Source organism: Momordica charantia, assembly GCF_013281855.1.
Source record: "Momordica charantia cultivar OHB3-1 chromosome 8 unlocalized genomic scaffold, Mcharantia_2.0 BLBB01000008.1, whole genome shotgun sequence".
NCBI lineage: Eukaryota > Viridiplantae > Streptophyta > Magnoliopsida > Cucurbitales > Cucurbitaceae > Momordica > Momordica charantia.
Window position 1 is genome coordinate 26,198,741 of NW_028275166.1, and position 14,434 is coordinate 26,213,174.

At 34.9% G+C, this 14,434-nt stretch overlaps 2 protein-coding genes across 3 annotated transcripts; one reads left to right on the plus strand and one right to left on the minus strand.

The window, feature by feature from the left end:
- The first annotated feature begins 1,071 nt into the window (after positions 1-1,071).
- On the plus strand, positions 1,072-2,716 carry LOC148209863 (Eukaryotic aspartyl protease family protein). The gene has a single exon (XM_088127128.1). The coding sequence runs from the start codon at positions 1,170-1,172 to the stop codon at positions 2,487-2,489; it is 1,320 nt and encodes a 439-aa protein (XP_087983254.1). The 5' UTR covers positions 1,072-1,169; the 3' UTR covers positions 2,490-2,716.
- Positions 2,717-8,865: 6,149 nt separating this feature from the next.
- On the minus strand, positions 8,866-14,127 carry LOC111013174 (Pentatricopeptide repeat (PPR) superfamily protein). 2 transcript variants are annotated; one of them, XM_022287570.2, is made up of 2 exons: positions 11,523-14,127; positions 8,866-9,229 (listed from the first exon to the last, which is right to left on the minus strand). In XM_022287570.2, exon 1 carries the CDS (start codon positions 13,862-13,864, stop codon positions 12,080-12,082), a length of 1,785 nt encoding a protein of 594 aa, XP_022143262.1. In that variant the 5' UTR covers positions 13,865-14,127; the 3' UTR covers positions 8,866-9,229; positions 11,523-12,079. The 2 variants fall into 2 exon arrangements, with proteins under 2 accessions (XP_022143262.1, XP_087983415.1); XM_088127289.1 differs by having other exon boundaries at positions 8,866-9,233.
- Positions 14,128-14,434: the final 307 nt, after the last annotated feature.

A 14,434-nucleotide genomic window follows, 5' to 3' on the forward strand; every position in this document is an offset into this window, starting at 1 on the left:
TTATTAAAAATAAAATCTCATATGATGGAGTTGTTCTAAATATCTATAAATAACTTGTTAGGTTGAGTTTTTGTTGCTATATTAATTAATATTTTTTAGCATACTATATTAATTAATGTTAGATACATATTATTAAGTTTAATAAAAAAAAGATAGAGACAGTAATCGATGATTCTCTAAAGCATATCGTGGTTTGAGACGCCTACTGGCAGTCTCTCATAATGATTCACCTAGATGTGCTCTATTTTTGTTTGAATTCGGTTGGCAATATAAAACGACGCCAATAAATTTCGTTAATGTAGTCGTTAAATATAGCTGTATCATTGACACTGACATGGACATTGACATCGACATCGACATTTTATCTATATTAGTATATTACTATCGACATATCCATAAAATTCAAACTTTGACATTCTCATTAACATTGATATTTAAAATTTTTGTATTAAATGATAGTATCTTTTAAGTCGATGACATCTACTTTAAAGTGTTATCTTTCATATTTCAAATCTATTATTAAGCTAAATTGAAACCTTTCTTTACAGACCAACGAGAGAATGAATATAATAATAATAGACTCAACCATTATTGGTCGGTCTAAAGAAGAGAGACCAAGGTAAATTCAAAATAATTTAGAGAAAAAGAGTTCAAACCCTATATTTAAGATTTAATATTCTATAAGTGTTTTTCTTTTTTAGTTCAAAAGTTAAAGTATGTGGCAAGAAAAAAGAAGAATCGGATCACTACTAGAGACCGATACAAACCCATCAATAAAGCGAAAAAGAAACACAATATATATCATAAATGAGACAAAACATAACAATTACTTGGTTCTCAAGGGGCAAGAGCTAGAACGAACATTATCCCATCGCATCGCTGTTAAAACTTAAATTCACAAAAATAAACTCCTCCCCTCTTCTTCTAATCCCTTTTGTTTTCCTATCTTAAACGCTAAAAAAAGACGTAACCGCTCTCCCCATCAAAAGAAAACGCGTTCTTCTTCTTCTTTTTTTTGGTGGTTTCATTACCCTCTCTCTCTCTCTCTCTAAAATCCTATAAATTCATCTCAACCTTTGAATTCCCAAAAACATTGTGGGATTTCTCTCTCTCTCTCTCTCTCTTCAATCACCAAAAGAAAAAAATAAATCCCACAATCACAAAACACAATGCTTCTCATTCTCTCTCTCCTCTCTCTCTCCTTGTTCTCCCTCTCTCTCTCCCACCCCCAATCCACCACCACCACCCCCCTCTCTCTCTCCTTCCCTCTCACCTCACTTTCTCTCTCGAAAACCACCCCCTCTTCCTCTCTCTTCTCCATCCCTCGCAAACCCAGAGGCAGAGGCAGAGGCCGAGCCCCCAAAACGCCGTCGTTTTCCTCCACCAGGCTTCCCGTCAAATACTCCAACGCTTTGGTTGTGTCCCTTCCCATCGGAACGCCGCCGCAGCCGACGGACTTGGTTCTCGACACCGGCAGCCAGCTGTCCTGGATTCAGTGCCATAACAGAAAAACGCCTCTCCGCAGCAATACGGCGTCGTTCGATCCTTCTCTCTCCTCCTCTTTCTCTCTCCTTCCCTGCAACAACCCTCTCTGCAAGCCGCGAATTCCCGATTTTACCCTCCCCACCACCTGCGACCAGAACCGCCTCTGCCACTACTCCTACTTCTACGCCGATGGCACCGCAGCCGAGGGCAATCTCGTTCGCGAGAAATTTACTTTCTCCCCTTCCAAAACTACCCCTCCCGTCATTCTGGGATGCGCTCAGGGCTCCGCCGAGGACAAGGGCATTTTGGGAATGAATCTCGGACGCCTCTCCTTCGTTTCCCAGGCCAGAATCTCCAGATTTTCCTACTGCGTCCCGGCCCGGTCCAAGGTTCCGACCGCCGGTTCGTTCTACCTCGGGCCGAACCCGCATTCCGCCGCGTTCAAATACGTCGGCCTCTTGGCCTTCCCAGAGAGCGACCGCTCCCCGAATCTCGACAAGTTCGCCTACACGCTCCCGCTGCTGGGGATCAAGATCGGCGGGAGGCCGCTCAACATCTCCGCCGCGGCGTTCAGGCCCGACCAGACCGGGTCCGGGCAGACCATGATCGACTCCGGCTCGGACCTGACGTATCTCGTGGGCGAGGCGTACGACAAGGTGAAAGCGGAGATCGTGAGTCTGGTGGGGCCCAGGATGAAGAAGGGTTACGTGTACGCCAACGTGGCCGACATGTGTTTCGACGGCGTTGACGCGGCGGCGGTGGGGCCCAGGATTGGCGACATGTCGTTCGTGTTTGCCAAGGGGGTGGAGATTGTGGTGCGGAATGAGAGGATTTTTACGGAGGTGGAGGGCGGAGTGAAGTGCGTGGGGATCGGACGGTCGGATTTGCTCGGGATTGCGAGTAATATAATCGGGAACGTCCATCAGCAAAATATGTGGGTGGAGTACGATGTGACCAATAGGAGAGTTGGGTTCGGTGAAGCTGACTGCAGCAGATCCAAGTGAGATTTTAACGGTGGAGATTGAAATTTGACACGTGGCGTTCTTCTCGACGGTTCTAGAGAATGGTTTCTATGTATATGTGTATATATATAATTTTCAACTTTGTATACTAAACAAAATTATGTGACGAGAAAAATGGTATAAAAATTATTTATTTATTAATAATGGTTTGAGTTGTAAATTGGAATAACAATAAATTAAAGATGGATTGGGTCAATTTTTTAACTTGACTTATTGGTTTGTTAAATTTAAGACTTAAATCTAAGATCATCTTAGTCATGATGATCAATTTGGTTGATTCCACTCATCATTCTTCAGGAATTTATGTTTTGTGTCGTTTTTTCCCCCTCAAAATTTGTATATCATTTCAACTTTAAAAATAACTTGAAAATAACCCGACTTAAACTCCTTATCTGATGGAAAAAAAATAAGAATTTATGTGGAAAACTCCAAATCGGAAAAAAACCTCAGCCCACAAAAGAAAAATTCACCATGTAGAAAATAATATTACAATCACATAAATTTCTCTTTCTCGACCCAATTATGCAAAGTATTCTTTCAAAGCAAATATCACTCAATAGTCAATTAACTCGAGCTAGTATACAAAACTTAAATGTTGGGAACACCCTCTTTTTGTACCTGTATGATGCAGGACAAATTACTCTTCTAATATACAAAACTCAAACATTACCTTCATAGTTTTTTTTTTTTTTTGAGTAAAATTCTAAGAGGTGGTTCAAAAAACAAAGGACAATTATCATATTTCTACGCATATATATGAAAGAAATATTCCAACTTAGTTATCTCAATAAATAATATTGAAGGGTCATAGGTGCTCAAACTTATCGAGAGTCAGCAAACTTGTTGAATGCAAAATTAATAAATAAAAATTAAGGTGAACTTTAAAAGATATAGTTACATGAAAATATATAATAGATAAATCTCCTAAATTTTAGTCATAAAAAATAAAAATAATTAAGAACTCTACCTATTTTCTTAGACTCTGAAGTTAATTAAGAACACTACTATAAATGATGTGGATTGAAAAGAAATAAAAAAGAAAGACATAATAATTAGAAGAAAAGGGATATATGGGGAGAGGGAGACAAAGGAAATGGGTGTTTTAATCTTGATGGGAAGAAGAAGACATATTAATATTCAAAATTATTAATCTGCCGACCTAAACAAATCCCATAAAAATAATATTAAAAAAAAAAGAAAAAAAGAAACCGTTAAAACCTTAATTATTCCCGACACTGACATGATTAGATATGTTGGGATCCTTTGCTCCTCGGTTTATCATTGACACGTGGCTCTTTCTTACACGTTTTCTGTCGTTTCATTTCAATCATGTGATCACTATCACAACTCCTTCACTTCACTATTTTTTTTTAAATTTTTTTTTTTTGTCTTCGTTTAAGTTGAAATATGTTTTGATTTTTTTTTTAACTTGGTGCCTTGTCTCCTTGTTTGATATAATATTTAGTGAATTAGTAGCACTTTACGAGAGGGAAAGGAAGAAAAGTTTCTAATTTTTCTTCTAAACTTCCAAGAAACTTGTAAATTTTTCAAGTTTTCTTCCATTGAGGATTAATTTTCTCTAAATTTCTATTGATTCATTCGTAGGAGCTATTTTTTTTTTTTTTTTGAAAATAAAAGAACTTTATAGAACTAAAACAGATCTTCCCTAATTAACTGAATCAGCCAATTCGAGAGATAACATGACCAACACTTAGATTCTTTGGCTCTTCTAGTCAAAAAATGATCAGAGTTATTTGTTGCCCTATTCACTTTGACAAAAGATAGAGTCCACATAGGGCCTTTAATGCCATAATTTCCTCTAACAACCCACTGAATTTGAGTAAGGTCTTCGTCTTCTCCATTCAATAGATTTACCACCTCTGCTGCATCCAGTTCCACACAAACCAAGTAGGGATTCTGGCACAAAATCAGACATTGGAGCCCTTAGAGAACTGCTCCCGCTTCCAATTTCTTGATGCTACCACAATTGGTCACCATTTTGTTGCCGGCGAGGATGATTTCGCCCTTCCAATCTCTCAAAATCCACCCCAATCCTGCGAGGCGTCTGAATTTAAAGACCAAGTATGCATTGGAGGTGAAATCCACCTCGTGTTTTCTTTAACTTGACCAGATAAGCTTCTGCCTTCAATTGATTTAGTATCTTGGGATTTTCCTGCGTGTTGAACATGATATTCTACAATAAATTTCTTCTTCTGCTGAATCATCCTTGCAAATTTGGCTGCTCCTTGTTCAAGACCACACTATTTCTTGAATTCCAAATCACCCACGAGCCTATCATAATCACCTCCAATTCCTCCGCACTTGCATTATCAAGAATCCAATCCCAATAGTCGCTAATCTCCCACGTACTCCTATTCTTGCATTCGTTAGGTACTATGTTATGTAAGCTTATTATTAACTAATTTTAACACCACATTGACAAGAAAAATGTTAAAACATAATAATGAATTAAATTGAAAATTTTTAAACAACGTGGGAACTAGAACATATATATATTTACTCTTTTATTTAGGCTAAAAAACTTACACCAATAAAATTTGAGACAAAAAATCATAAACAAGAATATTATCAAACGAGCCATAAATTATATAATCTACAAAAATGGAATAAAATTAATTCAAGAAGTTTGGTTCATATACGTCAAGTTGAGATCAGTTGAGGCATTTGCGTCTAGCGATAATAAATATTTGGTTCTAGTCTACAGCGTCAATAGCTTCCATGAACACCTGCACACAATAGATGTGAATGTTGGTGTGGTGTTAATTAATTAAGGCTCACATACTCCGATGTCAGAGTTAGCAAAAGGTTTTGTTGATAGTAGTAAAAGTAAAGTTGTGAGAGCGTCTCTCACACCTTAGATTTCTCCTCTTATTTATAGAGGTAGTATCTTTGGGTTGGTTTGGGTGGACTAGTTTGGCCGGGTTTGGATCAGCTGGGTCTAGTCTGGTTTGGTGGTTTGATCCGAGTAGCAAGACCCAATGTCGTTGTCCTAACTTCAATTTATGAAAATTTGATGAGCTAATTTCACCCGTAACAATATGTATACGTCAATTAATTGAGTTATGTTTAGGTTGGTAAACGACTTAATGTGTTTGAAGATTACGAGAACATGAATTCTTTAACTTCTTTCTAAAAGGTGGTTGATGATGTACTCTTAATATGTTTCATTCCTATGATGTATCCAAACATATCTTGAGTAACCCGAGTAAGATTTTTATTTTCATTTTTAAATTTAACAATTATAGATCAAGAGTCACATTATCGACCTTTGATGTAATAAATATCTTTTGTCTATCGAGCTATGTTTTGACTGGTCGAAGTGGGATATTTTTATCTCATAAAATTATTATAAATATGACAGAATAATTCAAATTTTAACTTATAAAGAGATTGCTAATATTTCAACTAGTTGGACTATACTCAAAATGTTGATAAAAATTCTATCTAGATTCCTCTATACATTTACAAAACCTAACTAATCTTCGAGTCTATAAACCTTTTATATTCCTCTATATACTTAAAAAACCTAACTAACATTTCGAGTCTATAAACCTTTTATATTCGAGCTTCCTAATTATAAATTGTTGTTGACGTATAAGTGGAGAAATTTAGGAGTATAGGTAGAAAATACTTTCAAGATTACGTCTTATTGGTCTCTAAACTTCCAATTTTAAATCAAATAGACCCCGAACTTATAAAAGTGTTAATAAATCCCTCAACTTTCAATTTTATACCTAATAAATTTCTATCTATTTGACATTCTTTTAAAATTTCACGTATATATTAGTCATAAAATTGAAACTTTGTATCTACTAAGATTCTAACTTTTAATTTTGCAATTTTTCACAAAGAGAAGAATAATTTTGTATTTAATGAGTTGTTGAATTTAGAAAATGTTGAATAAATTTGATAAGAATGCAAAGAAAAAGGTAAAAGAAGAAACAGCTGTTGAATAGGTGAGATTGGTAAGCAGAGAGAGAACCCAGCCAACAGGTTTGAGTACAGTGTACATTACTCTTACAAATATACTTGGAAATTTTCACTTTTTTCTTTGACAAATATTTTCCATTTTTGCCCCCAATCTCTCTTTCTCTCTTTTAATTAGAAAAAAATTGAGGATTAAATTTGAGTAAGTAATTTTTTTTTTTTTTTACCTTTAACATTATGTGTATACATATATGAAAGCCGCGAGGAATTGTATCTCTTTATTTTGCCTTTTAATTTTAATCATTTTCCCTCCCTCCAAATCGCCTCAAATTCCTCAAAATATTTTTTCACTACATCATGTAGGGTGGAGATTCGAACTCACAACTTGTTAGTGGAAGATAAGTGTCTTAATCAGTTAAGTTATATTCAAGTTTGTTACTTGACAACTTACTTAAATACAATATCTGAAATACTTTTGACAAGCCTTCAAAATCAAAATCACTTCCCTTTTATTGATTATATTTGGCGAATTAATAATTTGATTTTAGGAAAGTTTAAAATTACTTTAAATTGATTTGTAAGGCATCAAATGGATGGTGATCTTAGAAAATCAATTATACTTAAATCTTTTTTTTCAAAATCATTCATTCTACCGTCACTTCCAAACACAAACACACCATTGGAAGTGATTTTATCATGGTTAAAATTACTTTTCTAATTGCCAAAATCACTTTCTTATAATATTGTTTGGCAAAAAGATGATTTTAGAAAAATCTAAAATCACTTTAAAATAATTATTGAAGCATTAGTTGATAGATGATTTTTGTTGGATGGATTGAAAATCACTTCTAACTATATAAAAATTACTTCAAACCCAAACATAAATTAATAGTAATTAAAATCACTTTTACAAAATAAATTGTAATTAAATATTTTTTTTTCCAAAATCACATATGGTACAATGTTACCAAACATGCCCTAAAGCACTTGATCTCATGAAGTGCTTGACTATAGAAACTAATATGAAAGCATTTAAAATTTAAGTTAAAATATTATATTAGTCTCGGTATTTTTAGCTTTGGTTCATTTGGTTTTTATACTTTCACAATTTTCACTTTGATTCCTATACTTCTATCTTTGGTTCATTTTAGTCCCTATACTTTTAAAAAGGGATCATTTTGATCCTTAATTTCAAAACTTTAGCACAAATCCTACACATAGTGGAAATCTTCCAATGCTAAGCCATGATTATATTGCAATAAATATATTTAGAGTAGTGTCGTGTTGAAATTGTGATAGAAAAAATAATATTAAAAATAAAATTAAGGAACCAAAATGTTCACTTTTTAAAAGTACAAAAACTAAAATAAATATTTTGAAATTACAAAAGGTGAAATGAATCAAAATTGAAATACAAAACCAAAATGGACCTTCTAGTACATTGACAAAAATAAACCAAAGTTAAAAATAAAAAATAAAAACAAAAACAATATTTTAACCTAAATTTTAAATAATATAAAGAGAGAACATTCTCACACATCCCAAGACCAAGTTCTTTTGTTCTTTTTCTTTTTTTTTTATGGGTTAGATTTTTTTTTATAGGGGAATGGGTCTGAAAATGGCAAGACATAGCCGTCTTGTTTGAAAATATCTTAAAATTAAAAGATAGTTATTGTTTTTGTTTTGTTCGAGGAAGCAAGTCTAATGCCAGCCTGTTGCCTCTTCCTTTCGGCTTTGCATTTTACTTGCCTACTCCCATACATCCAACTTTCTTTCTCTAGATCATCTACTTTTTCCTTTAAATTTAAGAATTATATAATGAGAAATTGAATTGAAAAATGTCAACACTTAATAGACTAAAGTAAAATTTTAGATAAAATACTCTTTTCGTCCTGAAGTTGGTATTTGTTCATATTTGATCATTGAATTTAAGAAACTACTTTTTGATCTTTAAGATTTAAATTTAGCTTCTATTTGATCCTTTTAAAAGTGACATGTACGGTGGTCATTGAAGTTTGAATTTAGCTTTTACTTAGTCTTTAAGGTTTGAGTTTGGTTTTTATTTAGTCCAGTTGAGTTGACCGTTAGTTGACCTAATGAAATGATGATGTGGCAATTAATATATGTGACTAACAGTAAAAGATCTCTCAAATGACTCAATATGAACGTCCATTATGAATCTAGCTGGCTGCCGAGTAACTTGCTGATTTGCATCGTAAATTAGAACCTAGTCAATTTAAATGTAAAACTAGAGATGAAGGAAGAGGAATGGTTGTGGCAAGAAGAGTGGAAGGAAGGAAGGAAAAGAAAAAGGAGAGAGAAAAATGTCGCTCGAGCGAAAGAGAATAAAGAATAATTAAATTTGTCCGCACATTTAAAAAATAAACACTACCAAACGCCAAAACCAGCATAGTTCAACAATAATTGGCATATATCTCCAACCATGTGAGTTCAATCCCCCGCCCCACATGTTATGTACTAAAAAAAATACACACTACCAAAATATAGTCAACACATGTTTGCTACCATAAATATTCCAGCTATTCAAAGAAGGCGGTCATGAGCGGATGATCTTCGGATTCCATAACAGCACGTCCGGCGGCTACTCAAATGGATCCAGTTCCTATTCGCCCGCAACCCTTCTTGGGAATGGAATCCTATCAACTGGGTACTTTTAGACCAAAATATTTGAGCAACTTTCACTATGCAAGGACTTTGGTCTGCTCCCTTCTTTTCTTTTGAATCACAGGAAATGATTAAATCTCGAACTGGACCTGACTATTCAGTTGAAGTGAGAGTCTCATCTTATTAGGTCAACAAAACTTAAGACCGATTAGAAATCAAATTCAAATCCTATGGACCAATTAAAAATTAAATTCAAACTTCACTGACAATGAAAGTTTAGTGATCGAATTAAAACTAAATTTAAATCTCAGGGACAAAAAATGATGATCTTTTAAACTCAATGATCAAATAAAAACCAAGTCCAAACTTTATGGATCAAAAGTGTATCTTACCTCAACATTTTTAAAACAATAAAGACTGAATTGAAAAGATTCTCAAACATAAGCAACTAAAACATATATTTACCAAATTTTAAAAACATATAATCTAAAACATCAAGGACCAAAAAGATATTATTCTTCAATTTGGTAAAAGTTTTACATATTAACCTATAGATCAAGATCCATGACGAGGAAATAAGTGACTAATTGCTCTCAATATTCTATAGATCAAGATCCATGACGAGGAAATAAGTGACTAATTGCTCTCAATATTCTTAGGTATCATGCTTAAGACGTTTGGGTACCTTGATGCTTAAATATAATTTACATTTCTAAGAAGGTAAGATTACAATGTCTATTTAATAACCATTGTTAACAGCCTCCTCAGACTACTTAAGGATGAAATAGTGTTGTGTAAATCTTACCATATTATGATTCTTTATAGGTCAAAAAAGTTGAATATTCTATTCTAGATTTTCATTTGATTGAAAATTTTTATTAATAACATCTAAGCATAAATTTACAACTAAATTATCTAAATATCAAACTCGAACTAATACACAAATAAAAAAAATTGTAAATGCTTTGAACAATATCTAGTTTAAGAGAAGGTAGAGGCTATGGTGCTAAAGCTATCAAATTGGAAGAGAGAACATTAATTAACGTCATCACCAAAAAAAGGTGGTTCTCTAGAAATAAAGATTAAGAGAAGATTAGTTTTGGTGATGTCTCGTGCTAGAGTTGGCTAGAAATGAAAGAGAAATAGAATTCAAATGAGAGATTGAATGGAATGAAGAAAGTGATGATAGAGAGTTCTTATTAGAAATTATTTTGAGAGGCTAATTGGGAAGGAATATTTTGAGGATACGATTGAGTTCCTCGACAAAACAACCTGACCAACTACATATACCTCCAAGCTTGAGGAAGAATATGATATCACTAGGGCAATCATTGAAATAAAGCAAGGCCTAATTGCTTGAGCGTCCAAGAACTAATCTTAAGCCAGCTTAAGCTTTTGCTAGGTTGGTTCTCCGCTATTTTCATACATTGTTAGAGAAGAGGTTGAACAAGCCATTTATCAAATGACTACAACTTGTTTATATTGGTTTTAAATTGTTGCTTACCCAAACATCTATTTCACTCCCATCAAGATCAATGATCTAAGGCTTTGCAAGAGATTTTGCTTTATTAGTCGTTGTAACGCAATGTCTTATTAAATGGCTAGAAGGGTTCGTGGATAAATTGAATTCTACATTTGAAAGTACTGGTATAATGAGTTCAATCTTTCTCAAAAATGTCAATTTCTATATCCTTTATCGTAACAAAACTATTGGTACAGTGATTTTATCTTCATGACATAAGCAAAGCCTATGATAAGGTAGAGTTATTCCATGAAAAAAATGAAGAAAATAGATTTTAGCTAAAAAGAGAAGTAGAACGATAAATCTGTTATAATGTAACAATTAAAGTATCAACAACTACCAACCTAAATATAGCTTAATTAATCAAGACATATATCCTTGACTAGACTAAAAGGTCGAGAGTTTGAATCCCTACTACATTTTTTTAACTAAAAAAAAGTGACATCCACGTAAAAATAATAATTTATTGATATAAGAAATAAAAGCAATAATGAAAGGAACTAATACATAAAGGGAAAGTGGGAAACTTTAAAAAATGAATTCACTAATAAAGACAGAAGATAGATAAAGTTTCTCCTCTCATTGCATCATCTTCTCCTCAATTAGGATGCACAAGCATTGCACCAAAAAGTAACAAGCTTCTCCAAACTGAATTATAAAGCTTTGACCATGTCCACAAGGCTAGTTTCCCAGGCCAACAGTGCATTGGGGAATTTTTTGCAAACAGTTTTTAAAAAATTACTTTTGGAGCAATTATTTTGTAAAAATATGTTTGAATAATTTGTTTTCTAAAAGTCTTTTTATTCTAAGAGTGTGTTTTCTCAGATGACCAATTCTTTATGAAAAAAGATTAAAAAAGTGATTTCAATGTGGAAAAAAAATTAATAAAAAGAGAAAATTATTTTGAAACAATCCCTTACCAACAAAGTTCCTTCCAAGCTCTTCTCTTTTTCTCCTTCTTTGACTAATCTCATGAGACAACTATTCCGATCCCATTTGATTGGTAAGAAGCTTGTAAGATTTTAATATCTTAAGTAGGTGTCCACCGAGAGATTTAACCCACTCCAAAGTCTCTTTTACCATTTGAACACATTCCGAGCTCCTCTTTGCGTAGATAATCCTTTTATCTACATCGTTGTTCTACTTTGTGAGTTAACTGAACTGCCAAATATCCACTGAAAGAAGACAGACAAGTTTTCATCTGGCAACATATCATCTTCATCTATTTTGAGAATCCTTTAAGGCTTTATCGGATTCACCGACTAAAGAAGCCTAATATGCACAATCCACTACATGTTATTTGTCATTGGGTTTGGTTCCGTGAGAGCTTTTTATCTTCGCATTTTGAAAAGAATTAGCGAACCTCATCTTTGACGTCTGAAGAAAATCTTCTGCTCTTCCATTTTTACGATGCCCTTCCAGAAAGAATGCTGTATGTTATGCCATCTGAAGTTACCTATTCGACAACATATCACCATCACCTCTTTTGACGGTCCTTTAAGGATTTATCGTATTCACCAACTAAAGAAGTATAATACGCATAATCGACAACAAGTCCTTTCTCATTTCGGAGTTTAATGGAATCCTCTGCTTTTCCATTTTTACAATGCCCTTCCAAAAGAATATTGTATGTAATATCATCTGGAGTTACTCCTAAATTAAGCATTGCTTCCAATAGCATATTTGCATTCTTCATCTGCCCTTGCTTGCACAATCCATTCATAAGCACATTGTAAGTTATGACACCAGGATTATGGCCATTTCTCTGCATCTCTTTCAGCAGCTTAAACCCCATCTTAACATCACCCTTCTTACAATACTCGTCGATCACCATGGTATACGTGGCATCGTCAGGTTTCATACCAGCTTCCATCATCTCCCTCAAGGTTCTCTCGGCATCAATCACCCTTCCATCTCTACACAAACCTGAAATAAGGGCTGTGAAAGCTACATCATCAAGCACAACCCCTTCTTCGTTCATTCCTTTTCTAATCTCCATAGCTGACTCTAGATCTCCCTCTTTGCAGTAACCATCTATGAGTGTAGTGTAAGTGATTTTATCAGGTTTCATCCCCACCATTTTCATTTCACCAATTAGCTTCCTAGCTTTACTAACATCTCCAACCTTGCAAAGGCCATTTAAGAGTGTGTTGTACATAACCAAATCAGGTTTCACTCCCATGGTTAACATTTGCTGATAAGTGTTCATGGCTGAGTCAATTTGCCCGCTCCTACATTGCCCGTTGATCAAAGTGGTGAAAGTGACATCATTTGGCTTCAATCCTCTCTGCTGCATTTCATCAAACAGTTGTTCTGCATCATATAGCCTGCCTTCTTTGCATAACCCATGAATCAGAACACTGTAGGTGAAAACATCAGGATATATTCTATTTTCTTCCATAATCTTCTTCAACCTAAAACCCTCATCTAAATTTTGGGACTTACAGAGCCCATTAATCAAGGTATTGAAGCTAACAGTTGTGGGACGTAAACCCCTCTTCCCAATTTCAAAGAAAATCAACCTGGCATCTCTAATATTACCCTCTTTACAGAACTTATTGATCAAAATGTTGAAGTATTTTACATTAGGCGGGAATCCAGAATCCATAATTTCCGAATAAAACGTCCAAATCGACACAGTGGAGTTCGAGTTCATCATTTTATCAAGCAAGTAACCACAACCACGGGACGGGATTTGAAAATTATACTTCCTAACTAACCTAAAACACTGAATCGCATCGGAAACGAACCCGGAATCCGCATACGCAATCATCAAAGCATCAAACACCAAATTCGAAGAGCGCGTACCTGCAACTTCGAGAATCGCGGCAAAGATCGAAGACGCTGAGTCTTTCCCTTTGCGGGAGACGAGGAATCGAACGATCGAATGAGATTCCGCGAACATTCGGTGGGCGCAGAGGAAGTGAGCCATCGCGCAGTAGGATTGGACGGTGTGGCGAAAGGTGGGCTGAGAGGAGAGCCAGTTGAAGAAGGAGAAGAGAGAGAGAGGGTGGAGAGAGAACGGGTTGTGGTTGAGGAGATTGACCACATGGTGGGCTCTGAGGGAAGGGAGGAGCCGCCGGAGAGAAGAGGCGAGAGGCTTTGTTTGGGCGTTGTTGATGGCTGTGGAGACGGCGGCGAGAAGATCGTCGGTGTGAGGCGGCGACGGCGGCGGCGGCGAGTACCAGGTGGAGTATCGGAAGGAAGATTTGGGAGGAAGACGAGAGAGGGAATCGGAGAGTTTGAATTTGGGACTGCCCATTACACAAACAAATTCTTTTTCGCTGAGAATGCTTTTCCTTTTCTCTCACTTTCAAATTTCTCACTTTTCTTTCTGAATTCGGTCAAAAAAAAAAATAAAATCCCTTTCCTTTTTTTTTTGTAATATGATTATCCTCGTGTATTGATCCTGCAGTTATGGAAGAATGAATTCAAACCATAGCGATAAACGGATCGAAATACTCACAGATATCAAAACATATCTATATATATTTAGTTGTTGAAGAAATCTTCAAAACTGGTGAAGGATTCGACAAAATCATACTAGGTGATTTTATATGAAAGCTCGATCAAACTTAGGCATGACAAAAGTGCAACTTAAAATAGGTTTTCGAATATTCAAATAAGTTGAGCTTTTATAATTCAGGCTAAAGGTTAAAAACGAATGTGTATCAACTCAAACAATTCCGAATTGATTGATTAAACATTATATTATCTTGTATGTAGTCTACTTTTGTTAGTGCAGTGGATTTACATGCAAATAAAATTCATCAATATCTCTAGTTCCAAGTCAATCATAGCTCATACAAGGTATCAAGTTTCTGTGGATATT